General features: G+C 36.6%; 3 protein-coding genes across 4 annotated transcripts in view; 1 reads left to right on the top strand and 2 right to left on the bottom strand.

The window, feature by feature from the left end:
• Positions 1-4,461: 4,461 nt before the first annotated feature.
• On the bottom strand, positions 4,462-11,787 carry LOC112048849 (uncharacterized). Its single transcript, XM_024086530.2, has 3 exons — positions 11,632-11,787; positions 5,863-8,516; positions 4,462-4,600 (listed from the first exon to the last, which is right to left on the bottom strand). The coding sequence occupies exon 2, from the start codon at positions 8,150-8,152 to the stop codon at positions 5,864-5,866; it is 2,289 nt and encodes a 762-aa protein (XP_023942298.2). The 5' UTR covers positions 8,153-8,516; positions 11,632-11,787; the 3' UTR covers positions 4,462-4,600; position 5,863.
• Positions 11,788-13,637: 1,850 nt separating this feature from the next.
• LOC112048852 (protein suppressor of hairy wing-like) lies at positions 13,638-16,991 on the top strand. The gene has a single exon (XM_024086533.2). It carries the CDS (start codon positions 13,816-13,818, stop codon positions 16,654-16,656), a length of 2,841 nt encoding a protein of 946 aa, XP_023942301.2. The 5' UTR covers positions 13,638-13,815; the 3' UTR covers positions 16,657-16,991.
• Positions 16,992-18,288: 1,297 nt separating this feature from the next.
• LOC112048866 (nuclear pore complex protein Nup98-Nup96) overlaps positions 18,289-27,628 on the bottom strand; it is a 74,307-nt gene continuing 64,967 nt past the window's right edge. For both annotated transcript variants that reach the window (XM_052890087.1, XM_052890086.1), the window contains 5 exons: positions 26,461-26,563; positions 24,747-24,868; positions 23,375-23,502; positions 22,279-22,426; positions 18,289-20,556 (listed from right to left, as the gene is read on the bottom strand). In XM_052890087.1, the coding sequence (XP_052746047.1) occupies positions 20,458-20,556; positions 22,279-22,426; positions 23,375-23,502; positions 24,747-24,868; positions 26,461-26,563 (600 nt within the window). In that variant the 3' untranslated portion in view covers positions 18,289-20,457. The remainder of the gene's footprint in view (positions 20,557-22,278; positions 22,427-23,374; positions 23,503-24,746; positions 24,869-26,460; positions 26,564-27,628) is intronic.

The raw sequence follows: 27,628 nt of genomic DNA, 5'->3' as shown, positions 1-27,628 counted from the left end.
ACAATACATACATTTTCTTTCTGGACGTATATTGGTTATGGGTTAATAAGTTAATTATGACCAAATAATGACTTGGGGTGCAATTTTCCGAAATAATATTAGGACAATCCACACATTTATATTATTAGTATTAGACAGCCATTAGGTAGTGGCCCTGCTTTATGTACCCACGATCGTGGGTTCGATTCCCGCAACTGGAAAATATTTGTGTGGTGAGCATTTTTTTTTATTCTTTACAAGTTAGCCCTTGACTACAATCTCACCTGCAGGTAAGTGATGATGCAGTCTAAGATGGAAGCGAGATAACTTGATGAGAGGAGGATGAAAATCCACACTCCTTTCGGTTTCTACACGACATCGTACCGGAACGCTAAATCGCTTGAACGTCTTTGTCGGTAGGGTGGTAACTAGCCACGGCTTCCTCCCACCTGCCAGACCTGGACCAATTAAGAAAACCTCAATCGGCCCAGCCAAGGATCGAACCCAGGACCTCCGTCTTGTAAATCCACCGCGAATACCACTGCGCCATCATTACCTACTAGGTGTACTTATCTACTTACCTATAGGTACACTAGCTAACGCCGCGCGGTTTCACCCGCGTGGTTCCCGTTCCCGTAGGAATACGGGTATAATATATAGCCTATAGCCTTCCTCAATAAATGGGCCATCTAACACTGAAAGAATTTTTCAAATCGGACCAGTAGTTCCTGAGATTAGCGCGTTCAAACAAACAGACAAACATTTTTTGTAGCCATGAAACTGTTTTAAAATTTAAAAAAAATCATTGTAGCAAAGTTTACCCGAGTGGTAATGAACATTATTAAACCTGTAGCAATGAAAACCAAAAAACCTTTGTGATATGGTTTGAGGTTTTATATTGAGACTAGCAGACGCCCGCGACTTCGTCCGCGTGGAAATCAATGTTTCAAGCCCTATTTCACCACTTTACAGTTTGAATTATAAAATTCTTTGAATCACATTATATTTCATATTTTTTTCATGATTTATAAACAAATTTTTAAAACTGTAACTTTAAAAATGAAGGACTTTCCATTCAAACTTTCAACCCCTGTTTCACCCCCTTTTATTTTATTTTTGCAATAAAAAGTATCCTATAAACTTCTCCGTAATATGGTCTTAAACCGTGCCAAGTTTCATTTGAATTCAACCAGTAATTCAGTATCGATTATATAATGCCCCCCACCAAAAAATTTCAATATACTTAATATCTTTAATGTACAAAATTGGACCTGCTACAGTTTTATTATAAGTATAGATAAATTACGAAATGGGAGTAGAAAAAGAAGTTTTACTTCAAAACGTGAATTGATTTCTCTGTCTACGCATTTGTTGTTGTCAAACGTCAAATTGGTGATTAAATATAAAAAAATACCAACCCGGAAGTAGTCACCCATTGGTGGATCGTATCGTCCAATCAGAACGCGGGGTATGGTGGGCGGAGTCTGTTCAATACTACGTGAATTCACGTTCTTAACTTAATATGAATTTATCCATTCTGAATATTACAAACATAAAACTCTGAATATAAAACTTCAATTAAGAAATTAATAATGTCATATATTATATGCATTTTAAGAAATTAAATATCACGTGTGTGGTGAAGGAAAACATCTTAGGGAAACCTGCATACCTACTTGAGAATTTTCTTAATTCTTTAACTAAGTGTGTGAAGTCTGCCAATCCGCATTGGGCCAGCGTGCTGGACTATTAGTCTAATCTAACTCCTTCTAATCATTCTGAGAGGAGACTCGTGCTCAACAGTGAGCTGAATATGGGTTGTTAAAGATGATTAATTATACTTTAATATCCTACTAATATTATAAACGCGAAAGTTTATATGGATGTTTGTTTGAATGTTTGTTACTCTTTAACGCCGCAACTACTGAACCCATTTGGCTGAAATTTGGAATGGAAATAGAATTTACTCTGGTTAACACATAGGTTACTTTTCATCCCGGAAAAATCCATGGTTCCCGCGGGATTTGTGAAAAAGTATTCCTCAAGAATCTATTCCTAAAGAACAAAATTTTAAGAGAATTGCAACTAAAAGATTGAAATTTCTGAGCTATTTAATACTTAACTTGAAGTTAAATATAGATAACTGGCAATGTGGGTATGAATTCTTATGATAGCCCGTGGAAAATAAATAAAAATAATTTTTTATACTTGGACTATTGAAAGTTACAGAGCCGTGGTAGCCCAGTGGATATGACCTCTGCCTCCGATTCCGGAGGGTGTGGGTTCGAATCCGGTCCGGGGCATGCACCTCCAACTTTTCAGTTGTGTGCATTTTAAGAAATTAAATATCACGTGTCTCAAACGGTGAAGGAAAACATCGTGAGGAAACCTGCACACCAGAGAATTATCTTAATTCTCTGCGTGTGTGAAGTCTGCCAATCCGCATTGGGCCAGCGTGGTGGACTATTGGCCTTACCCCTCTCATTCTGAGAGGAGACTCGAGCTCAGCAGTGAGCCGAATATGGGTTGATGACGACGAACTGGCAATGTGGGTTGAATATGAATTCTCATGATAGCCCGTGGAAAATAAATAAAAATAATTTTTTATACTTGGACTATTGAGAGTTACAACGTGTAACATTTCCAAAGCCAACGCAAAGGTTCAAATATTTATTATTATTATTTTTTAGTTTTTCACAAATCCCACGGAAACCATGGATTTTTCCGAAATAAAAAGTACGTAAGAACTGACAAAACTGCCTTCAAAAAGTGACAAAGATAATTATGGCACCATCTGCCACCAACGTACCTATTAAGGTTCTCTAATCTCTTATGAGACACCATAAAGACTAATTATTATATAATCCCTGTAAGCAACTGCAATTTAACTTTTAACTACATTGCGTTTTTTGTTGGCTTACATCTTGAATATGTCGATGTGTAGCAAGCAATGTATGTGTCACACTGAGTAGTGTTTCACTTTTAATTATATTGCTTCTAAAAATTGACTACGTCAGTGAATCAATATATAACAAGCAATGTATGTCTTACATTTCGCACTCGCCACTTTTAACTACATTACGTGTTATATTTGAAAACACCAGGACTGTGTGAATATATGACACGCAATGTATATCACTGCATAGTGTTTCACACTCGACACTTTTATCTAGGTACATACATTGAGTCTTAGGCTTAGGCTTGAGTCTTAGAATAGGTGTATATATTATGCAGAGATCAATAAATATTTCATTTCAAATTCAGTAATTTTTGGGCCCTAGTCAAAACCTACTTTTATAACATAGCGACATCTAGTGACCGCTGGAGGCGTCAAAGGATTTTACTATACGCCAACAGATGGCGCTAAACGTATAAGTCGTTTTTACCTTTTTTATTATATAAACTTTTTGTTTTATTTATTAGCTGATTACAAATTATTATAAAGCACCTATTTTTTGTCTAATCGTTATGTTTGTGTAATTAATACTGATTGTAGTTATAGCATTGGATAGCGGCTTGCGTCTTTGCTATTGACCAATAGATGGCGGTAGCGTTAAAATTAACTTAAACGTTGTGTTATCAAATATACATGACTTTCAGCTTCTGAAAAAAATCACCGATTACAGTCTCATAAACATACCCGAGCCAATTCAGAAAATAGAAACCCCTAAAATAACCTATTCGGATCGTGAGGACATGGGTTTCATCAGTCCTACGTAGAGGTATGTAATACTAAGCTTCTAATTCTTCCCGCCTACTTGCAATCTCTAAGGACTAAGGAGAACGGCTTGGTCCTGCAGTGGACCCCTAAATTACGATTGATATTTTTTTTCATTGTAGTTTTATACCAAATGGCGATGAGGCTTTCCCATTAATTTCATCTTTATCTTTTGAAAAATAAAGTAAGCGAATACATATCCTGCCATAGAACAAAACCAATTAGTCAGAGAATATTCATATTAATAATAAAACAAACATTTAATTTTAAACTAAGTAATCGTTTATATTCGAAATAATTCATATTAATATAACAAATATTTAATTTTAAAATAAGTAATCGTTTGTATTCAGATGATTTCGGGCTCACAGCAAAGCGAAAGCGATAGCCGGTGGAGACAAGAGGTTTTTACTATACACCAATAGATGGCGTTGACTTGGAATGCGGATTTCTCATTTTTGTTTATGACCGTTTTGACATTATTCGCAATTTTATTCTTAAAAAATTCACATTACATTTTTAATTTTTTGCCAAATACACATATACGTATTTTTTCTGTGGTAGTGTTGACGAAGGTCTTTGCTATTCACCAATAGATGTCGTTGGCGGTAAAAATGTTTATTTTCTGAAAAATTGAGTTGACAAATAAATACAAATCCTGGCCCAGGCACGAGCAAATAAAAAAGTCTTTAAGCTATGAAGTCATTAGAAAGCAAATTCACAAAAACTAAGTGTAGCTAGCAAGAGGACATGAAATAAAACACTTATAAAATTAAAAAATTACTCGATCCATTTTAATAAAACTTCATCATAATGTAAAACTGTCTGCCAACACTTATAATATCATAGTTATATGGAAAGGCATCGATATAGCACACGGCGATCCACCGACAACACTCGTTACTGGAACAAACAAACAAACATACAATTGCATAATAGCCACAGAATAGAGAATGATACAGAATGAGTCTTTACAAACTGTGCAATGAAGCCGATGTTTTTGGTCATTAAGGTCTATGGTTATTGGTTAATAAGTTAATTAAGACCAAATAATTACTCGATTTGGAGTGTATTCTCACGAGAATTTATCATCATTAATAATCATACTCGGCTCACTGTTGAGCACGAGTCCTCTCAGAAAGAGGGGTTAGACCACACCCTCCGGAATCAGAAGCAGGAGTTCAATATACACCTGGTATCATGGTTCCTCACTTTTAATGTACTAAAGGCAATGATATTAAATACTGTTAGATGTGTTTTGTTAGAAAAATGAGGCGCTCTAAAGTGGAAATTTATACACATCTCAATGTTAGTTGTGGTGAACAACGAACGGAATTTATTAGAGATGGGCCGAGTACTCGGTTGATACTCGGTACTCGGCGTACTCGGCGGTAATTTTGATACTCGTACTCGGCCGAATAACTCGGTCGGTGAATGCCGAGTATACTTTGTTTAAGAAAAGCATTATTTAGGTGGATATAATTATAACAACAGTGTTAATCAAAAAGTATTTATTAGTAATTTAGAAAATCTTTGAAAATCTCAATTAAATTTAAATTAAATTAAAATGAAAGACTGAACCGAGCTACTCGGCCGTGTACTCTGTTGAAAAAAAAATTGAACCGAGTAAAACTCGGTACTCGTTACTCGGCAAAAGTGTTACTCGGCGCATCTCTAGTATTTATACAAATAATACCTAAATATCGTCTACAATGTCGAGTTGTGTGTTCAGGAAGTGTAAAAACTATATATACATAAATATAAAATGGAATTAGGTGTTGTAGCCTATTCTTCAGATCAATTTTGCGGTGATTTTGTAGGGACGTAACCAATCTATAGTCTAAAATTATGAGAGCCGTGATAGCCCAGTGGATATACCCTCTGCCTCCGATTCCGGAGGGTGTGGGTTCGAATCCGGTCCGGGGCATGCACTTCCAACTTTGCAGTTGTGTGCATTTAAAGAAATTAAATATCACGTGTCTCAAACGGTGAAGGAAAACATCGTGAGGAAACCTGCATACCAGAGAATTTTCTTAATTCTCTGCGTGTGTGAAGTCTGCCAATCCGCATTGGGCCAGCATTAGACTGCATCATCACTTAACATCAGGTGAGATTGTAGTCAAGGGCTAACTTGTAAAGAATATAAAAAAAAAAAATACCCTCACCTCATTCATTTGCAGACACATCCATGCTAACATTCACGTAACTGGCCCCCATGTTCTCCTTGTGACGAGGCGACACCACGTGCCTCTTGGCGTTCTCCCCCTCCTCCAAATCCGCCTCGCAGACCCCACACTTCAGCATCCCAAAGTCATAATAATCATACTTATTCCGTGCCAACATATTCACATTATGCTTCATCTCCAAATAGAAGCGAAAGACGTTTTCAGCACTCGGTTTGTGCTCAAAATGTCCCGCATAAACGAGATGAGTTAAAAGAGCTCTTATAGAATTGAAGACACTCTTGCACGGAACACATTTGAATGTAGCACCATCGTTGTGAAGCACATAATTCCCTTTCATGTATACACTAATCACATCCCCTTTATTGGCTTTCGTTTTGGCCTCCACTGAAGAATTCTGATGATCCACACTAGATAGCACATGTTTAACTGATTCCCCTGAATCAGAAAATGTTTCTGAGCACAATTCGCATTTGAAACCGTCGTTTATTGAAATATTGTTAGATTCCAAAATTTGTGTATCAGTCTCAGGGTGTAAAGCTACACGGATCAGTTTGGACACTGTTTCAATGTGTTCGGGGCTGTCAAAGTGCTCGACTATCGCCGCAAAAGATGGTAACGCGATGTACTTAGGGCAGATAGAGCATACGTAGAAGTTGCCGAAACTGGCGTAATATTCCGATGGGCGACAGAAGTTTTTGTACAATAGAGACAGTTTGTGAGGCGCTGCGTTCCTCAAATGCTTCTTTTGGCGTATATGGTTGAACAGCACCTGACGAGGACCTTTCAAGGTCATGTCACAGCACGAGCAATAGTTGGCTATCTTGCTGGACGGGCGTATGAAGTTCTCAATCACAACGTGGTCTCTGTTGTTTAGAGGTTTGCCGACGCTCGCGAGAAATTTGGCCCAATCTAAATTCTTGGGACCCCACTCGTCAGGTACAGGTCCATCAGGATTGTTGGCCTTCATTTTTCGGTACAACTTATCAGACAGACGACCTAAATGGTTCTCGTCTAGTATGTGCATTATTATATTATCAGAGGACTCGATGAATGTTTTACACAAACCGCAGTTCAGACCGTTGACTTCAGTTATGCCGTGGTTTAATAAAAACTTCAAGTTCAACTCTTTAATTTTCTCCATTGGAGAATTGTCATTGGGGAATGGGATGTGTTTATCCGACTGCAGGATACAAGACAGGTTGTGTATATGCGTTTCGCTGAATACATGGTTCAATACGCTGTCGTAACGGAATCTCAAGGTATAGTATTCGCAAGCCATGCAAAAGAACGCCAACTTGCCTGTACGATCGTCGACTAAAGTCAACAATTTGTGGTTCAACAGTAACTTGACAATTAAATTCTCAATCGGTCCATAATACCTGTATTTCTTCACTTGATTCTTAACCGGTCTCTCAGTAGTTTGCTCGTTTTCGTCGTTCTCAAAATTCCTGTTAGCGTCAACGGTGAAATTCTGGTTAACATTGTCTTTGATTGACATAATGATTGGCGCGACTGAACTGGTCAGCACCGAGAAGTCGATTGCTGACACTTCTTGGCACAGCTTCTGATAAGCACTTTGATAGAAGCGTATCGCAGCATCGATACTCGCTTCAGAGTTATCCGGCAAGTGCTTGATTAGAGACGTTTCTAGTTTCCCAACAAACATCTTGTCCAGCCTCTCTGAAGGGCGAACGAATTGGATTAACTGATCGAGCCCCGCTGTGTTCTCACCACCTTCCATAGCGGATAGACGTCTAGACATTTTGGGAAGGAGCACTGGCTCTGAAACGTCAATGCTTTCCCTTTTCAACTTTGGCAAATGGACCTCCAAGTTGAAATGCTTCTGTAGCGACTCCATCAAAGGCTCCTCGTCGTTCAACTCTATTTCAACATCACAGTCAGTGCATATATGCACCTGTTTAGCATTCTCCGAAGTCAGCAATTCCGCTTTTAGTAACTCCGGCACTTCGCTCACCGGCAAACTGTTGAAACGCTGCCGTTGCAAGCTAGATTTCTTCTCAGTGGTAAAAATGTACTCCACTTCGACGTCATCGCGTTTCTTCAAGAAAATCTTTCTATGCGTCTCATCCAGATTCTTCAGATAACGCATGATCACCTTGTTCTGCTGCGTGATTGGATGGTTCATGACATAGCGGAAATGATTGGCCAGTCGTTTCACTTCATCCAGTTTCCTGAACGACAACACGGTCAGTTCAGAAACTCCTTGGCACAACTCATCTATATTACCCTTGTCTTTTGCGTCCGACATTTTGGGTTGGAAATTTTATTTAAAAAATAAAATAAAAATAGTGTATAAAATTAATATTTATGTACAATTGATTTTTTTTAAAACAAATTCTTAGTTCGTTCATAAAATGGGACCTATCTCGACTGCGCCGAGAATAATAGACCCTTCAAGCCACGTTCCGAATATGGTGTGTGGTTGATGACGTCACTCCTGTGACGTAATTGATGTCTAATAATAAATTTGTGGTGGATGGTCGCCCGTACGAATGTTCTCCGAAATTGTGCGTTTTTGGAAGCTTTACCCAGAAGAGGCTTGGTTTAAAAAAAAATGATTTTTGATGTAGAAACTACTTTTTGAACTGAAGACTATCACCGCATATCAAGATCTGAAATGAAAAAAAATAACCAATTAACATAAAATGCAAGAAAACAAAAAAAAATTTTTTTATTTAGCTTGTGTTTTTTTTAAAGATAAAAAAACGAACATATTATTTAGGCATATAACTTCTATAGTATAAATTCTATTTTAAACATGGGAAGGTTTTTTTTTTTTATTTTTATTCTTTAGGTACAAGTTAGCCCTTGACTACAATCTCACCTGATGGTAAGTGATGATGCAGACTAAGATGAAAGCGGGCTAACTTGTTAGGAGGAGGATGAAAATCCACACCCCTTTCGGTTTCTACACGGCATCGTACCGGAACGCTAAATCGCTTGGCGGTACGTCTCTGCCGGTAGGGTGGTAACTAGCCACGGCCGAAGCCTCCCACCAGCCAGACCTGGACAAATTAAGAAAATCTCAATCTGCCCAGCCGGGGATCGAACCCAGGACCTCCGTCTTGTAAATCCACCGCGCATACCACTGCGCCACGGAGGCCGTCAAGGAAGGTGAATAAAAGGCAGAGATAAGGTTAATTTATCTCTACTTTAGTTAATCTCTCATGATTTATTGGGGGTACTGAACTATGATAACAATGAATAACAAATTTCTTTTAGGATTCCACCTACTTCCTAACACAAAAAATGAGAAAAATGCTGTAAATTTTCACTGAAATTCTATACTTTAAATATATAAAAATCAATGCCACTTTCCGTTGTAATAATTATAACTCAAGAACGGGCTCACCTATCCAAACTAAATGTTTAGGCTTTGTTCGAACTATTTAGTAGATGAATGTGAAGTTTGCACAAAATCGGTGGACTGGTTCTTCATTTTTCACATTTTTTGTATTAATTCAGGGGTAGGGTGGGGGTAGGGTAGGGATAGGGCAGAGGTAGGGATAGGGAAAGTGCACATAAGTCAAAGCGAAACTTTGTTTCTACTAGTCTATACTAATATTATAAAGCCGAAGAGTTTCGTTTGATTAAACACGCTAATCTCAGGAACCACTGGTCTGATTTGAAAAATTCTTTCAGTGTTAGATAGTCCATTTATCGAGGAAGGCTATAGGCTATGTATTATCTCCGTATTCCAACAGGAACGAGAACCACGCGGGTAAAACTGCACGGCGTCAGCTAGTTTCTTATGAAAATTACCAGCAGGCTGATTCAATATCTTTGACGCATGCTACTTGAGATTCTATGTAATAAATGTCATGATAAACACCAGTAGGCACTTGACTCTAACAATAACTTGCGCTTAGAAGTTGGTAAACCCCTCCCTCATCCCCCCATCCCAAAATGACCCACTTTACCCCTCAATCTGAGAATGCCATGAATCATCCATGTTTACTCCTAAATACATGTCAACAGATAAATAACTCAATACATAATTGCTAACATAAAGTGCATACCTTCTGATTAGATAATAAATAACCGGATTAATATATAAACTTCATTGCAATGCAAATAATAATTCATTATCTATACCTAATATTATAAAGATGCAAAGTTTGTGGTATCGTAGTGAGCAATCTCTGGATCCACTGAACCAATTTGCAAAATTCTTTAACACTAGAAAGCATTATTTGTGAGTGTCATAGATAAAAATGTGATCAGTGATGACCTATGGTTCCAAGACTTGGTCACTAACTATGGGCCTGATAAGAAGGCTCAGAGTCACACAGCGGGCGATGGAACGAGCTATGTTAGGAGTATCTCCTCAATACTGATTTGATCACGCAGAAAAACCAAATTCACTGACATAGCTCAACGAGTCGCAAAGCTGAAGTGGCAATTGGTGGGGCACATAGTTCTAAGAGCCCATGGACGTTGGGGCCTAAGGTGCTGGAACGGCGACCCCACACTACAAAGCGGAACGTTGGTCGACCTCCTGCCAGATGGACTGATGACATCAAGTGAGTCACAGAGATTCGAGGGTTCGGTAACCTCGTGAGCCAGATCAAGATACTTGCGTTTTTTCTCCGTCTCAGCTATCACAAGGTTTTCCTCATTATTATTATTATATAGTATAATAATTTCTCAGCCTGGACTTGAGGAATGTTTATGTAGATATATGTGATATTATTTTGTTTGATTTTAAACAGAATAATATATTTATATAAACATTTTAATGTAGATTGTACAGTAGATAACATTTCTCAGCTGATTTGATGTTCGTTTTAATAGGTTGTAAGTCCAAATTAGTAAATCTAGCTGATTTAGTTGGCATTAGAAGTGTTTTTATATGATTTTCATTAAATAAAGATTCACTCAAATTTAGAAGCGGAAGATTAGTTATTTTAAGATTCTTCATAATCATATCAGAAATTGCTCTGAATTATTGTATGAATTGACAAAATTGTATACATATAAACTAACTAAAGACATAAACTAGGTTGCCAATTGTGCATTTTGTAAATTTTTAGTATATATTGTATAGTGTTCTTTGTGATGTCCAATAAAGTGTATTTTCTTTCTTCCTTCTTTTTTTTAACTAGCCAACATTCCATGGTTTTATTTGCGTTTGATACTCACAAATAACATAGCTTTCTAGTGGTAAGTTTTCAAAATTGGTTCAGTAGATTCAGAGATTACCCTTACAATACTACAAACTTTACCTCTTTATATCAGTAATCATACTGAAGTGTCAAAACATTAAGTATGCTTTATAAAGTCAGTAAATTAATTAAAAAAAATCAACAAAACAAGTCAAGTGATATTCAATTTGTGTAAATATGATGAATATATATATATATATATATATATATATATATATATATAATATCAAGGAAATTTGATGACACAGTAACAGTTACTTTGTCTTCAAATATTTGGTTAGTACTATTATAGATAGATGTAGATAGATAATAATGTGCGATTATTATCCATACAAAATTCCATACTACAAAATATACGCAAACATATAGTTTAAAATATCAAAAACCTATCATAAAACATACAAAAGAAGTGAAACTCCTAAATACGTGGTATTTGCTGAACTACAAGATACATTTTAAAAGTGAGGTTATAATGATGATGCATTTTGATATATAAATGTTTTAACACGTAGTTTTTAAACTAAAAATGTTCGTAATATAGTTGGAAATGGATGATAATTACCTGAAGATCCTGATTTTGTGCATGGCAGGTTAAAACCGCCTTTAATTTTCGTACGGGCCTCGGCGACAGTCCTACGATGACATGATAGATAGAAGATGCAATCAATAGATATTATAGAGCGGAACACAAACAACTGATTACAGATAAGAAAATAATTTACTTTAATTGTATATTTCATAGATTAAAAATTATGTAATTATGTATAATTTATTGTATAAAAAATTGGATTAAATGATTTCATTAATTTAAATAAATAAAAATATTTACTAATCATTGAAAAGACTTAAAAAATACTTTCTCAATTTAATCAATTGAACTATAAAAAATGTACCTATAAAACAAAAAATGTTTTTATTTTCAAAAATTGAAACTTCTCACCTGTTTCCATCAACCATCCATCACACAAAATAAAATACTTCTGTACTCAGTACACGTAAATAAGCATGTAATAGAAATCAACATTTATTTAAATAGTGTCACCTTGAGTCAGTTTATTTAATCAGTCTGCTTCTCGTATGTATAATATATTGTTTACTCATCTTTTCCACGGTTCTGACAACGTGTAAATTACAAAAATGTGTCATTGAAAAACGCACTTGTCGAAAACAATTCGTTGATAAGCCTCAGTATGTTATTATTTGGTCTATGAATAAGCCAATTGCTGTATTGTATTTAGAAATTCAACAATTCAGTTTCTGCGAATGAATTATAAGAGTTTGACTGTTTATTACATAATACGAAGCAATCTTTTATCGTATTATACGCGTGTAATTAAACGATGTTTAATTGAATCCATTTATTAGTTGGGCTTTTTATATCATTATTATTAGCCCACTAGAGGTCCAGGCGTTTTTGCTTGTAGGAAAAGGGTAATGGATTTTTTTTATTCTTTACAAGTTAGCCATTGACTAAAATATCACCTGATGGTAAATGATGATGCAATCTCAGAATGAAGCGGGCTAACTTGTTAGGAGGAGAATGAAAATCCAAACCCCTTTCGAATTCTACACGACATCGTACCGGAACGCTAAATCGCTTTTCGATACATCTTTGCCGGTAGGGTGGTACTAGCCACGGCTGAAGTCTCCTATCAGTCAGACCAATTAAGAAAACCTTTATCGGCCCAGCCGGGGATTGAACTCAGGACCATTTGGACTCATCACGCTGTCCCATACAATATTATATCACTGTGCCAGTTTTCATTCAAATCCGTTCAACCGTTATGCTGTGATAAAGTAACAAATGATCATTTTTAATTATGTAGTTATTATTTTTCATAATTCAAAAATTATTCAAAAACATTAAACAAAATAATGAAATCGGTTTATTTTATCTAATATCGCACTAAAGTGAAATATTATTTTATCTCGATTTACTTTTATACCGACACGATACATAAATTATTATCGATACGATACTGACGTTACCCACCCTAGTGAATGTGTGTTTCCAATGTTTACACTTAAAATGTTTGTGTAAATAATTACTTTGCAAATAGTTATTGTTGCTTAAGACGTAATGTATAGGTTGCCTACCAACATAGCTACAAAGAGCTACGAACTCTACAGCTGCATTGTACCTTTATTGATACCTTTTGTTTTACTGGAATGACTCATTATGAAAGAATTTCTTTTCATAAATAATTTTAACTATTATAATGATGAAGAACGGCTCGAGATCTAAAAGGTGTACTTAATTATGGTACTCCATAAAAAATAAAAAACCCGGCACGCAATATGACATCAAATATCGAATCTTTGCATCATTTATTTAAACAGACCACACGCATTAGTATTTTTATAGACTTAAAGCATCAAGGTGAAGAACTGGAATGCTTTCACAAAATTCAAATCCGATTTATATCCGTCTAGTTACTTCTCTATCTACGACTTTGTATTTTGATCTATGGTCTACGAAACACAGACGTGACACCATAGATTTACGAGTCGGTACAAGCGTGACACAGACCATAAAGAAGAGTAACAAAAAGATATCTGTCATGTCAAAGCTGTCAATTTATCAATGTCAAATCAAAGCGTAAATTGTAAAAATATCAAAGATAATTGTTAATTAAAAATTACTTTATTGTTACCCAAACAATCGTTTCTAAATATAATGTAATCACAGCAAAAAGTCATAGAGCCGTATATTTATTCTGATACTGTTATCACAACAAAATCTATCATGGATATTGACGACTATGATGCGTTGCCTGACGACGCTACATGTAGCGTTTGCTTCGCCGAATTCCTGGACAAAGAGGATTTAGAGGTCCACATACGACAGATTCATCTAAACAAAGCTACGCAGCCTCGTTTCTGTGATATATGCACTCAAATATTCCCTGATATCGAGGAGTTTGCGCTACATATCCGAAATGTCCACTTGGCTACTATTCTGTGTTGCAAATACTGCACTAGGATGTATAAATCCAATACGGAGTTAGTAGAACACGAAAAAGCTCACAAAGCAACTGTTTTGTACCCAAAAATATCATGTTCCCAATGTAAATGTATGTTTGAACATAAAAATGAAGTGAAAGACCATGAATTAAAAGAGCACAGGGATTCGAATCACGGTATCATGTCCAAAGAGGTTTTACCAATACTTTCATCGTTATTATGTATGAACGCTGTGGATTTTCTCGCTGCACCGTTTTACAATTTCCCGTACAATTGCAGAGTGTGTGATATAACAACCATAGATATAAATGTGTATCTGCAACATTTTGTTGATAATAGATGTCGATGTTACACTTGTGACAAATGCTGTAAAGTATTTACATCTAAATTTAATCTTGGCGTCCATTTGAAACTATTACATGGAAACGCCCCTGTTATTGATAAGAAGTGTCCTAAATGTAAGTTGCCATATAAAGGTCGGCTTATGTTGCACTTAAAAACTTGTAAGGGCATGACATGTGGGCTGTGTGACTTGACGTTTAAATCGGTTACCGATTTTACGAATCACAGAATCAAGCATCAGTCACAAGCATTGGCGTGCGAATATTGCATATACTGTCAACGACAGATGATTGGCAGCGTCATGCAGAAGCATATAGACAGAGCTCATAAAAACGAGGTTCATTTATACAAATACCATTGTACAGATTGTAAAAGAGTTTTTAAGCATCCCAAATTACTGTTTGCACACTTTTATTCAAAACACAAGGACTTGCATCCATATACTTGTAAGATATGTGATAAAAAATTTCGAATTCGCAAATCTTTTACACTCCACATCAAGTTAACTCACAAAAGTGTTGGTTCTGTTAAATTTGACAGTAATTTCCATGTATTTTTTACTGATAATGAATCTGCTAAACAGAGTCTTTCAGATGTAAGTCAAATTAATGCATCTGAAAATAATGATGATGGAGTAAGTTTAGAAAATGATGATCAAGCTCACAAAGATTCAGTTGACTCAAATCAAGACAATATTATAGACGGTAAAAATATGGAGGTATGTGACAATGAAGTTGAAATTCAATCGGAAGAAGTTGATCTTGAACTCTCAAATGATAAAAATGATGAGATGTCAACAGAAGTTGAAAGTCCCAGCAAAATAAATGATAAGGTTGTCGAAGAGACTATTAATATTGAGTTTCAGATGGAAAATGTAGACAATGACAACATAATCAATAAAAATATTACAAATAATAGTGATATTGATGTAAAAACAGATGAAAGGCATGTAAAAAAGATAGCAGTGAAACGCAGAAGAAGTTTTAGTAAAAAAGTCAAAGACAACATAACAGACAATGACATATCCTCTGATGATTCAGACATACCACTAAAAGTGATATGTGATAGAAGGAAATCAGGGAGGAAATTTAAAAGAGTTTCCAAAGGCCCGTGGAATCCACCAAAGAATAAGAACTTCATATGTAAAACGTGTAACAAAAATTGCTACACATATCAAAACTACCACAGACATATAGCATTACATGTTAAAAATGAAACCAAAGTGTGCATCAAATGTCACAAAAAATTTTCTTCAGTGAACAAACTTAACAAACACATAAAAAATGAGCATTCATCCTCAAAATTAACAGAAACGTTAAAAAAGCTGCTGGAAAAACGTAAAAATACAGAAATAAAACAAAATAATGCAACACCAATACCAATAGAGACACTGGACGACCAACCAATATTATCGACAAGTGAAAAATTCCGCAACACTATAAAAAAGGTTGCCATTTCAAGAAGTGATACTAAAGCCACAATAAAACTAGTAGACAAAGACAAAATATCAGTAAAAAAATACTTGGAAAGCTTCACACCAGATACAAACGACATAAAAATTACAATGATCAAAAGTGCAACCACTTGTGATGCGAAGAAAATTAGACGACCATTTATAAAGCTAACAAAATTCACTCCAGATAACATATCAAATACACAGGTGAAATTAAAAATGCCAGTCAAATTCGCAGATGATTTGAATGAGAAGTTTCAAGTGAGTATAAAACTTGTATCAAATTATGTGCCACCGTCAATGAAGTTCATTAACAAACCACACTTCATCAATGATGAAACATTTGATGAACCTGAATATACTGATACATACGAACCTGAAGAAGTAGAAGAACCAATACCAGAAGTAGCACAAGAAGTAAGTTTAGTAGGCACAGAAGAATCAAGAAACTTTGTTCACACAATAGACTTGAAGAACTTGTCGGAATGGCATAAGAACATTAAGATTGCACATCCGACGACTGTGGCTCCATTTTTCAAAATATCGAAAGTATTTCTCGGTAACGATGAAAAATTCACATTGGCTCCAGAAGAAATTGAACCTCCACCGCCACCGAAGGATATAACTTTAGCGAATGGTAAAAAATTGGTTAGAGCAAATCCATTCGCACACTTACTAGATACTAAGACAATAGATGAATTGAAAAAGACAAAGAAAAAGAAATATACTTACTACAAACCGAGATTAACTAACGTAGCTGAAGCTTTAACGAAAGCTATGCAAAAGTTAGAAGGTGGTTCGCTAAATAAAAAAAAGAAAAAGCAGTAATTATCTGTAACAAGGAATTTACTATATGAATACTGTATGATTTTTTGTTATTGGAATACGAAAACATTGTCAGCAAAGATGATATACTATTAGACATGTCACGCGTCGTAACTGAGGCAAACAAAAGTGGCCAATTGTCTTAATAATACATCAATGCTCATTTGCCTGGTATTACAACAACCATGCTCTTCAGAATACAGCATTGCTGCAGCAACAATAATAATCCTCTTTTTAAGCTCTACTGCAACTTGAATTAATAAACATCTGTTTATTCATAGAATGTAATGTTCTGAATACTAATTATAGTTTTACTATGTTTGTATTAGTTATGTATTAAGAATAAGAAATAAAATATTCAGTTAAAAAAATCTTTACGTTTTTCAAGTAACTCACAAGTCCTTTGGGCCCAGGAACAAAATATTTATTAATGACGATCAATAAAAAAAAGGAGGAGGTCCTCAATTCCTCGCGTATTTTTTTTTAATATTTGTTACATCATAACTTCGTTATTTGGTAACCAATTTTGAAAATTCAATTTTTGTTTGAAAGAGTACTTTCAGATTGGTCCCATTTAATTTTCATGAAAATCGGTTTAGTAATTTTTTCTTTACTCTGAAGGGTAAGTAAGATAAACGGGTAAGTTGAGAATATAATGGAGGACTAGCCAAAGCCCCGCGTAGTTCCCTGCGGGAATTCGTTATAAAACCCATGTTCGGCTCACTGCTGAGCTCGAGTCTCCTCTCAGAATGAGAGGGGTTAGGCCAAAAGTCAACCACGTTGGCCCAATGTGAATTAGCAGACTTCACACTGATATTTAATTTCCTAAAATGCACACAACTGAAAAGTTGGAGGTGCACGCCTTGGACCGGATTCGAACCCACACACACCCTCCGGAATTGAAGGCAGAGGTCATATCCACTCGGATATCACCTCTATAATATTAGTAATGACGCCGCGCGGTTTCACTCGCGTGGTTCCTTTTCCCGTAGAAATACGGGGATAATATATAGCCTATAGCCTTCCTCGATAAATGGGCTATCTAACACTGAAAGAATTTTTCAAATCGGACCAGTAGTCCCTGAGATTCCAATCAAACAACTCTTCGCCTTAATAATATTACTATAGATTTAGTATAGATAAAACAATTTATTAAGTACCAACTATAGTGTTTTTCAGATAGCATAAGTATGATGACAGTTCGTTTCACTCTTGAAAGTTTGCCGCGATTCACGATAATAGTACATATTATGAACGTCATAAGGTAACTGTCACCACACCCATGCTATATAAAAAATAAAATAAAAAATAGCTGACCCCTCCCTCTAGCGACGCCCTTGTATAATAATAGTACATATTATGAACGTCATAAGGTAACTGTCACCATACCCATGCTATATAAAAAATAAAATAAAAAATAGCTGACCCCTCCCTCTAGCGACGCCCTTGCATAATATTATTATGCACGTTATAAAACAACTGTCACCATACCCATGCTATATAAAAAATAGCTGACCCCTCCCTCTAGCGACGCCCTTGCATATCATAACTTTTACCACTTAAATGTACTGGCTAAGTAGCAGTATGATGCAAAAATAAACATAACTATAGGGTTAATAATATAAAACGCACATATAATCTTACAAATTATATATTTTGGAAAAAATCACATTAACAATACATTACAATACCAAAAAAATACCTACTTACATATTATTTTATTTTAAACGGAACATTATTTCACCAAAAGCTGTATTTTTTTTTAAACAAGCACAAAACTTAAAATTAATTACTAGGATGAGAACGTGCAATGGTCACTCCTACTTCATTATACAAAAAGTAAAGTAGGTGGGAGGCTTTGGCCGTGGCTAGTTACCACCCTACCGGCGACGTACCGCCAAACGATTTAGCGATAATTTTCATCCTTCTTTCTACTATGTTAGCCCGCTTCCATGTTAGATTGCATCATCACTTACCATGAGGTGAGATTGTAGTCAAGGGCTAACTTGTAAAGAATATATAAATATAAAAAACCTGAGTTAGCCCATGCTAGGACCATAGGAGTTTTGGACTATATTGGCTTTGAAAGTTATCAGGTTTTAACTCAGACTAATTACATAAGGACTAGTATTGCACCCATATTCACAAACAAAATTGTGTCATTTTGTGAAAACATATACCTAATCTAAGCTAGATTAGGTACATATGATAGTAACAATCACTAGTAAGCCAAAAAAAAAAATGTATAGTTGTGATATATTTATTGGTGCTAAATTTCGATGTGCGAGTTTACCTCGTCCCCCTCAAAAAAACGACAGATATCTTTGTTGGTGAATTTGAGTGTGATACAAGTACAATAAAAGTTAATTAGTCTGAGTAATCAAATAATATAATTTAAGATTTTGGCGCGTTCATTTAAAAGGGTCTATTCACATGAGCGCCAAGCGGAACAAAGCATCGCGCATTATTGTAAATTTTGACATTCAATTACTTACAAAATTGCTTAATAATAATTCCTTCGAGCCCTTCGCATCTGAACGCGGAATACAAATACATTCACAGTAAATAACAATTTAAAAAATATATAGAAAAACGCAAGGTAGGTACTTATTTTAATAAGATTTATAATACATTATTTCGAATGGAACTTTAGAACATGTCAGAATAATTAACAATTCTTATTTTTTTTTTACATATATTGACCAAAAATAGTGAAAATTAAATAAATAAGTTACAAAAGGATTTTATTCATTAACAAAATGTCAAATAATAATGTGGGATAATCGTAGACAGAAAAAGTATGATATAAAATGCAAGTCAGCCATCTTCCTCTATATAATAATCTATCTATGGTAATAATAAATGGGCTGTATGGTTACCAAATTTTGTCTCTGTATGAAAATTAAAAAAAAAAATTAATAAACTAAGTTTTAGATTTCCATATTTCTAGTGTGTGAATAGGAACACTAAAATAGATTAAAGTTATCTATTAATATTATTTTTTTTAATTCGACGCCGATTATTTCTTCTTAATTATATAATACTAGCCGACGCCGCGCGGTTTCACCCGCGTGGTTCCCGTTCCCGTAGGAATACGGGAATAATATATAGCGTATAGCCTTCCTCGATAAATGGGCTATCTAACACTGAAAGAATTTTTCAAATCAGACCAGTAGTTCCTGGCATTAGCGTGTTCAATCAAACAAAGAAACTAACTCTTCAGCTTTATAATATTAGTATAGATTCCATGGATTTTGCATGTAGTACTAAGGTTACAACATTCTTGAAAAATATTCTTTACAATTGATTTATTTAATTGTTAATAACAAACAATTCAAAATAAAATCCTAGACATCCTATAAACAGCAAAAAAACATGCATTTCCATGTGTAGATTTTGTTTTCTGCCTTCTGATGGTAGAATGATTACAAATAGTCAACTGACGTTTTAAAAGTGCTTGTAAACTGAGCCTACTTGAAATAAATGAATTTTGAATTTTTGTATTGATTTTTTTATAAAGAGAAATTAAAAAAAAAACTTATATTTTTTTTTACTGGAACTGCTCTGGGTTCTAGCCCTATTGAGCATACACAAACATGTAAGATACTTATTTTTAACTACATACATGCAGACAACCAAAACAGATTGAATTAAATTATAAATTACAGTTTTAATTAATTAAATCATTAAATACAATCAAGTAATTTCCTTATGTTTTAATTTATTACAAATACTAATTTATAGATATTAAAAACAAACTGAAATTGAGAAAAAGGAAATGTATGGAAATATATATGTCTCGCTCTAACTCTTGATTGCAGTCCTGTGGTGCGAAGAGAGCGGCGAGCTAGGTGTCGAGTCGATACACAACTCTGACGCTTTTTCAGCTAGGTCTGTTGTTATCTGGAAATAAAACATCTTAATAGTATCCAGGGCAGTAAAAAATAAAAAAGTACACACAGTACACTTTGTTAGGCCTAATTTGGACGACTTTATTATTTTAGTCGAGTACGAACGATTTTTGGGCAGTGAATCCAAAAATTGTTCGTACTCGACTAAAATACTAAAGTAGTCTGAACTAGGCATTAGATGGTGGAACCGAAGACCAAAGACTATGAGTGTTTTCAGAGTGGGGCCAACAAATTAGGCAGATTTTAAGTGATTAAATGATTTTGAGAGTGGGACCAACAACAAGTTATGCAGACTTTCAGTGATTTTGAGAGTGGAACCAAGTTATGTAGAATTTCCTTGAAAATAATCCATGAAGGAGCCCAACAAAAGGTGTGGACGAATCGAATGTCACGACAAGAATGAGCTAGATTGCTCGACCGGTGGCATAATCGCTAGCACTCTGTCTCCCCACTACAACTCACTTAACTAAGAGAACACTTCGTACTATCTCGGCTCATGACGACACGCAAAATGACAAAGGAGATGGTCCATTTCAGGTCCACTCTTGTACCCCGTATCATTAAAATTTAAAAAATACAAGGATTTTATTAAAATGTATTAAAGTGAATAAATCTAACTAAATAAAAAGAAATAAATAAAATTTAAACCCAAGTTTTAGAGTTAAATCAAGATGGCGCCCTTAATGCAACTATGACATGACAATTGACAGCAAACGTCAAATCGATTACTGCATTGAAAACGTCATCTATCCGCCATTATTACCAGTAATAATCTTGCATTTATTGGGAGATAATGAATATTATTTCGAAAGAATTAAAGTAAATTCGTAGATTTGTGTTATCAAAAATATTAAAAAAAATATCTTCTTTTATTTCCGCCAGGGTACAATGACTGGACCTGGACCTGGGCTCCATACAATTTTGGACCATCTTTCAAATAATAATGTGAGCGTAATAGTTACATTTGTCATAATCATTGAATCTTAAAATGTTAAAATGTATAAGCTATTACATATGTTTTCTTTTTTATTTGTTTGCTTTTAAATTAGGATTATACGTAGTTTATTTAAATTTTTCATACACCAAATTATTATGGTAGAAAGTATTATTATATTGAAGTAATCTTTGTAAACCTGCTTTCTGATGAATAAATAAATTATTATTATTATCTATACTAATATTATAAAGAGGAAAACTTTGTTTGTATGTTTGTTTGTTGGTTTGTTTGTTTGTTTTATTGTAATGAATAGGCTCAAAAACTACTGGACCGATTTTAAAAATTCTTTCACCATTCGAAAGCTACATTATCCACAAGTAACATAGGCAAAATTTTATGTTGGAAAAAAATAGGGTTCCGTAAGATATTTGTGTTTTTCGGACACAAGGTGTAAAAAATCAACCAGAAAAATTACTTATTTTGCATACGCTGCCTAAGCTATAAAAGATAGAACCGTAAAATGTTTAAATTAATTGTAGATCTTATAAATATCTACAAAAAAGTCCGAAATACACTATACCAATCTATGTCGAGTGAGGCACAACAACCATTTTCTTATTTAAAAATCTTGAATTTTTTAGTTTAGGGGTAGGGTAGGGTAGGGGTAGGTATGAGTAGAGTGGGGGTAGGGTAGGGATAGTTGAAAGTTAACATCGATTTTAACGCGGACGAAGTCGCGGGCGTCGGCTGGTTATTATTATAATAATGTGAGCGTACCTTGAGCACAGCTTGCGCTGCTGTGTCGGGGGGCAGACGCAGCTGTTTCAGCAATGCTGCGAGGTGCGGCGGGGGTTCACCGGCCGCCAATGCTAGCTGCACAAGTCGAGCTCCCATCTCGGCGCGCGCTGCCGCGTGTCTTGCGCTCCTGAGCAATCATTACCGTTATCATTAATTTTTTTTTTTTTTTTTAATTATTCAATAGGCCTCTACAACCACGTCTGGGCCGATTGAGGTTTCTTAGTTAGTCCAGGTCTAGCTGGTGGGAGGCTTCGGCCGTTGCTAGTTAGTTAGTTCCACCCTGCTGGCTAAGACGTACCGCCAAGCGATTTAGCATTCCGGTATGGTGACGTGTAGAACTTAATGGATAACTAAAAGAGTCAAGCCACTTTTGTGGGAGAATTATGTGTAGTGCCATCACAGATTAAAGAATAACAGGCAGATAGAGCGCACGGAACACGACGGCGTCGTAGCCGCTCCAAATACAAAATTCAAAAACGAATACATTTTCGAGTCAGTACGACACGAACCGTTGCATTACTAACTCATCAAAACAGTATCAATATTATTCAAGAAAGCTGGCTTAAAATATTTTTAAAAACTGTTCACAAATAATAAAGAATTTGATTATTATTTTAATTAAGGTAATAGTTGTTAGTGTTTAATTTTGAAATACAAAATATAAAAAAAGTTTGCATATGCAGATGTGAAGGAGGCGCGTGACGTCCTTTTTTTATGGGTTTCACCGGCTTCACCACGCTGCTTGTAAAGACTCACTCTAGATCATTTTTACTTTACGAGCACTTTTGAAATGTCTAGTTATGCAAAGTTGAAATGGCAATGGGCGGCACATAGTTCGAAGAGCCGATGGCCGTTGGGGTCCCAAGGTGCTGGAATGGCGACCCCGCACTAGTAATCGCAGTGTTGGTCGACCCCCCACCAGGTGGACTGACGACATCAAGCGAGTCGCAGACATTCGCTGGATGCAGGCGGCTCAGTATCGTGATGTTTGGAAGTGCCTGCAAAAGGCCTATGTCCTGCAGTGGACTCCATCGGCTGATATGATGATGATGATGATGAATGGGTGTATACTCACTTAGGGCTGAGCCCCTTGAGCGCGCGGCAGGCCGCCGTGAGCGCAGGGCGGAGCGCCTCCAGGCGGGCCGTGACCCCCCCGCTGCCGGAGGGGGGGCTCGCCTCCACCGCGTTCACCAGACCGCGTATCTGTGGGAGACACTCAACGATAATTTACAATAAAGATATGGCAGTAGCGCGTCGACACTGAGGCGGAAAAAATTACTATAGCTTGGGAAATTCGTACATAACACTGCCGATGGTCCGCGCGGGCCAGAAGGGGGGTAGTGAAGTCCCGCACTTCTTAGTCGGTGTCTCGGTCTCGCTCAGCGTGCTATGGAGAGTTATGCTTGAAATCTGTTTGAGAATTGCCCCCCCCCCCCCCCCCCCTGTACTGCGCGGTAGAGGACTCAATCACAAGTAAACAAAGCTCACCTCGTCACAAACCCTCAGATAATGGTACAGGGCCTGTCTGCCCCCCCCCTGTACTGCGCGGTAGAGGACTCAATCACAAGTAAACAAAGCTCACCTCGTCACAAACCCTCAGATAATGGTACAGGGCCTGTCCGCCCCCCCCCCCTCTGTACTGCGCGGTAGAGGACTCAATCACAAGTAAACAATGCTCACCTCGTCACAAACCCTCAGATAATGGTACAGGGCCTGTCCGCCCCCCCCCTGTACTGCGCGGTAGAGGACTCAATCACAAGTAAACAAAGCTCACCTCGTCACAAACCCTCAGATAATGGTACAGGGCCTGTCCGCCCCCCCCCCCCCCTGTACTGCGCGGTAGAGGACTCAATCACAAGTAAACAAAGCTCACCTCGTCACAAACCCTCAGATAATGGTACAGGGCCTGTCTGCCCCCCCCCCTGTACTGCGCGGTAGAGGACTCAATCACAAGTAAACAAAGCTCACCTCGTCACAAACCCTCAGATAATGGTACAGGGCCTGTCCGCCCCCCCCCCCCCTCTGTACTGCGCGGTAGAGGACTCAATCACAAGTAAACAATGCTCACCTCGTCACAAACCCTCAGATAATGGTACAGGGCCTGTCCGCCCCCCCCCTGTACTGCGCGGTAGAGGACTCAATCACAAGTAAACAAAGCTCACCTCGTCACAAACCCTCAGATAATGGTACAGGGCCTGTCCGCCCCCCCCCCCCCCTGTACTGCGCGGTAGAGGACTCAATCACAAGTAAACAATGCTCACCTCGTCACAAACCCTCAGGTAATGGTACAGGGCCTGTCCCCCCCCCCTGAACTGCGCGGTAGAGGATTCAATCACAAGTAAACAATGCTCACCTCGTCACAAACCCTCAGATAATGGTACAGAGCCTGTCCCCCCCCCCCCTGTACTGCGCGGTAGAGGACTCAATCACAAGTAAACAATGCTCACCTCGTCACAAACCCTCAGATAATGGTACAGAGCCTGTCCGCCCGTCTCCCAGCCGCCCACCTCGTGTCGCGCCGCGGCTGCACTCATCTTCTCCAGCACACCCTTTATGCTTTGCAGGTTATCTGCGAAAATTTGGTAGTTTACCAAAAGTTGTTACTAACCAGATGTTTTTTAAAGATTTTAAAGAGCCGTGATAGCCCAGAGGATATGACCTCTGCCTCCGATTCCGGAGGGTGTGGGTTCGAATCCGGTCCGGGGCATGCACCTCCAACTTTTCAGTTGTGTGCATTTTAAGAAGTTAAATATCACGTGTCTCAAACGGTGAAGGAAAACATCGTGAGGAAACCTGCATACCAGAGAATTATGTTAATTCTCTGCGTGTGTGAAATCTGCCAATCCGCATTGGGCCAGCGTGGTGAACTATTGGCCTAACCCCTCTCGTTCTGAGAGGAGACTCGAGCTCAGCAGTGAGCCGAATATGGGTTGATGACGACGACGATTTTTTACAAATCGGGTCAGATTATGTCGGTTTTTCACAAAGAACACAACAATTTAATAAAGGACATGTCCCAATTTTGAATGGATGCCTTCATTCCAAGTGTCAACTAAGCAGAACAAATTATTTTTATCTTAATAGAACATAAAATGTAGGGCTTAACCCAAAATATTTTTTTTTTGGAACCCGCATTTTTTTAATTAATTAAATAAAATATATTTTTTTCATTAGCTGACAACTTTAATTAAAAATTTTTATTATGGCAACATGCTTGTAACTTACACCCTCACAGATTGTCAGTGATCTCTTCGTTTATGGCGTTTTTAAAGCAATTTTAATGATTTCTTTTGTTTAATGCTTCTCTGTCTACGATTTAATGTTTCTTTTGAACTTGTGTCTTATTGACATTTGACAATATTACATGACATTGACAGCTTACACCGGATATGAATTCAATTCCAGGTTTTTTTATTGGCTGTTTTGAACACTTTTACTGTATTGTCTATGTTTAATTTGTAGACAAGGGAGCGAAACAAAAAAAAATATCTTATAGGGATGATGACAGTTTTTTAAATTGTATATAAATTAAGAGTATGCTAATAGTAAAGCAATTTTGTAAAAGTAACAGGGTATCTGCGATCATTACTTTCGGAGCTACAGGGATTCAAAGGGTCAGATTTGCGGCGCTGCCGCGGATCCCTGAAAAACGCTCCATACAAAATGGTACGAACTAATGACGTCGTAGGTAATTAATGACCGTTAGATTTGTATATGCGTTCAAACAAAATTACTAAGATCTTTGTTATTTGTGCGTTTATTTTTATAGTTCATCAATTAAAAAATGTCACAGTTAATGTAAGGAAGCTAAACTGTATGAATTTTCATATAATTACGATAAAAGATTTTAAATATATTTTGAAATTTTATAATCTCATTTACTATAGACAAAACAAACAAATATCCAGACAGTCTTTGCTTTTTATGTATAAATTAGTTAACATTGACCTTATTTAACCGAATGTATCATATAAATCAATATATTCATACCTTGTCATCATCCCCATTATTGCGGGTTGCAAAAATTCTAAACAAAATATTTTCTCAACAGCAATTTGTATCTTCTATTCGTAAAAACAATCAACCTGTTTATAAACTAAAAACATTAAAGGCCCATTTTGGGACATGTCCAATTTAATAGTTTCCGTCTCTGTCACTCACCAGCCAGCACCGCCTCGGGAAGCAGCTCGTCCACCAGCACTCTGTGCGCGGAGGTCCACTCCTCAGCGCCCACCAGATACTGCACCTCCAGTGAGGGTTTGCGCTGGAACAATACCAGACGGTAAAGTTACTACGCACAAGAAATAATTCAATCACATATACAGGGTGCTCGGGAGTAATGAAATGAAATGAAATGAAAATTTACTTTATTGTACACCACACAGAAACATACGATACAGAAAAATAATGGAAAGAAAGAAAAATGCACAATAGGCGGCCTTATCGCTAAAAAGCGATCTCTTCCAGGCAACCTAACGAAGAAACTAATAATAAAAATTATAAAGATATAGGCTAGGGTGTACAGAAGTAATATATAAAAGAAAATAACGCATAAAAAAGAAAATAGTTAAATATGTAACAAAATACTAAGAAATATCAACATATATAATATACAATACGATACATATACCATGTAATACATATTGTAAATTTACAATATTTATACATACGTATACGAGTATATATATAAATATAGATAAATAAATATAAATGTATAAACATGGAGTATTTCCCATAACATCAAGATGTTGACGAGTACACTTATAGAAGCCGGACTGCATAACTTATATTTTTTTAATTAAAAATTAAAATCTTTTCATGTTTTCATACAAAGTGTTCGCGCAAAGGCAACGCTCTCTATCCCTCTCCTACTCCTACGCATCCAATAAGTACGTCTCTGTCCCGCATAATCCCCGTTATTCCTAAACGCCGCTGAAAAACTAAATTAATAGTCGCACGTAATCCTTCGCAATCTAAATACGTTTTATGCGCACGCGCCGCGACAATTCATCTGTTTTTATGTTACGCTTTTATGTGATAAAACTTGAAACTTGAAAAACCATGTGATAAAACTTGGCTGTGATTGTGAGTGCGAGTGAAGATAGAAAGCAGTTTCAGTAAGTCCTTCACCCCTCCTTTCCTAGCAAAGCCAAACGCGAACACAAAGTAATTCAAATAATTCCGACTATCCATGTAACACACGCCTTTATCTATCCACTAGCTGGCGTTCGCGCGATTTCACTTCGCGTGATAATATAAATGGGCTAACTAACACTGAAAGAATTTTTCAAATCGGACTTGTAGTTCCTGAGATTAGCGCGTTCAATCG

This window comes from Bicyclus anynana, chromosome 27, assembly GCF_947172395.1.
Source record: "Bicyclus anynana chromosome 27, ilBicAnyn1.1, whole genome shotgun sequence".
Lineage (NCBI taxonomy): Eukaryota > Metazoa > Arthropoda > Insecta > Lepidoptera > Nymphalidae > Bicyclus > Bicyclus anynana.
Note: the sequence above shows the minus strand (reverse complement) of the source record. Positions and strands in the feature narration are given on the sequence as shown.

Coding starts and splice junctions, on each gene's coding strand:
- LOC112048852 (XM_024086533.2), top strand. CDS start 13,816: ATGGATATTGACGACTATGATGCGTTGCCTGACGACGCTACATGTAGC.
- LOC112048849 (XM_024086530.2), bottom strand. CDS start 8,152: ATGTCGGACGCAAAAGACAAGGGTAATATAGATGAGTTGTGCCAAGGA.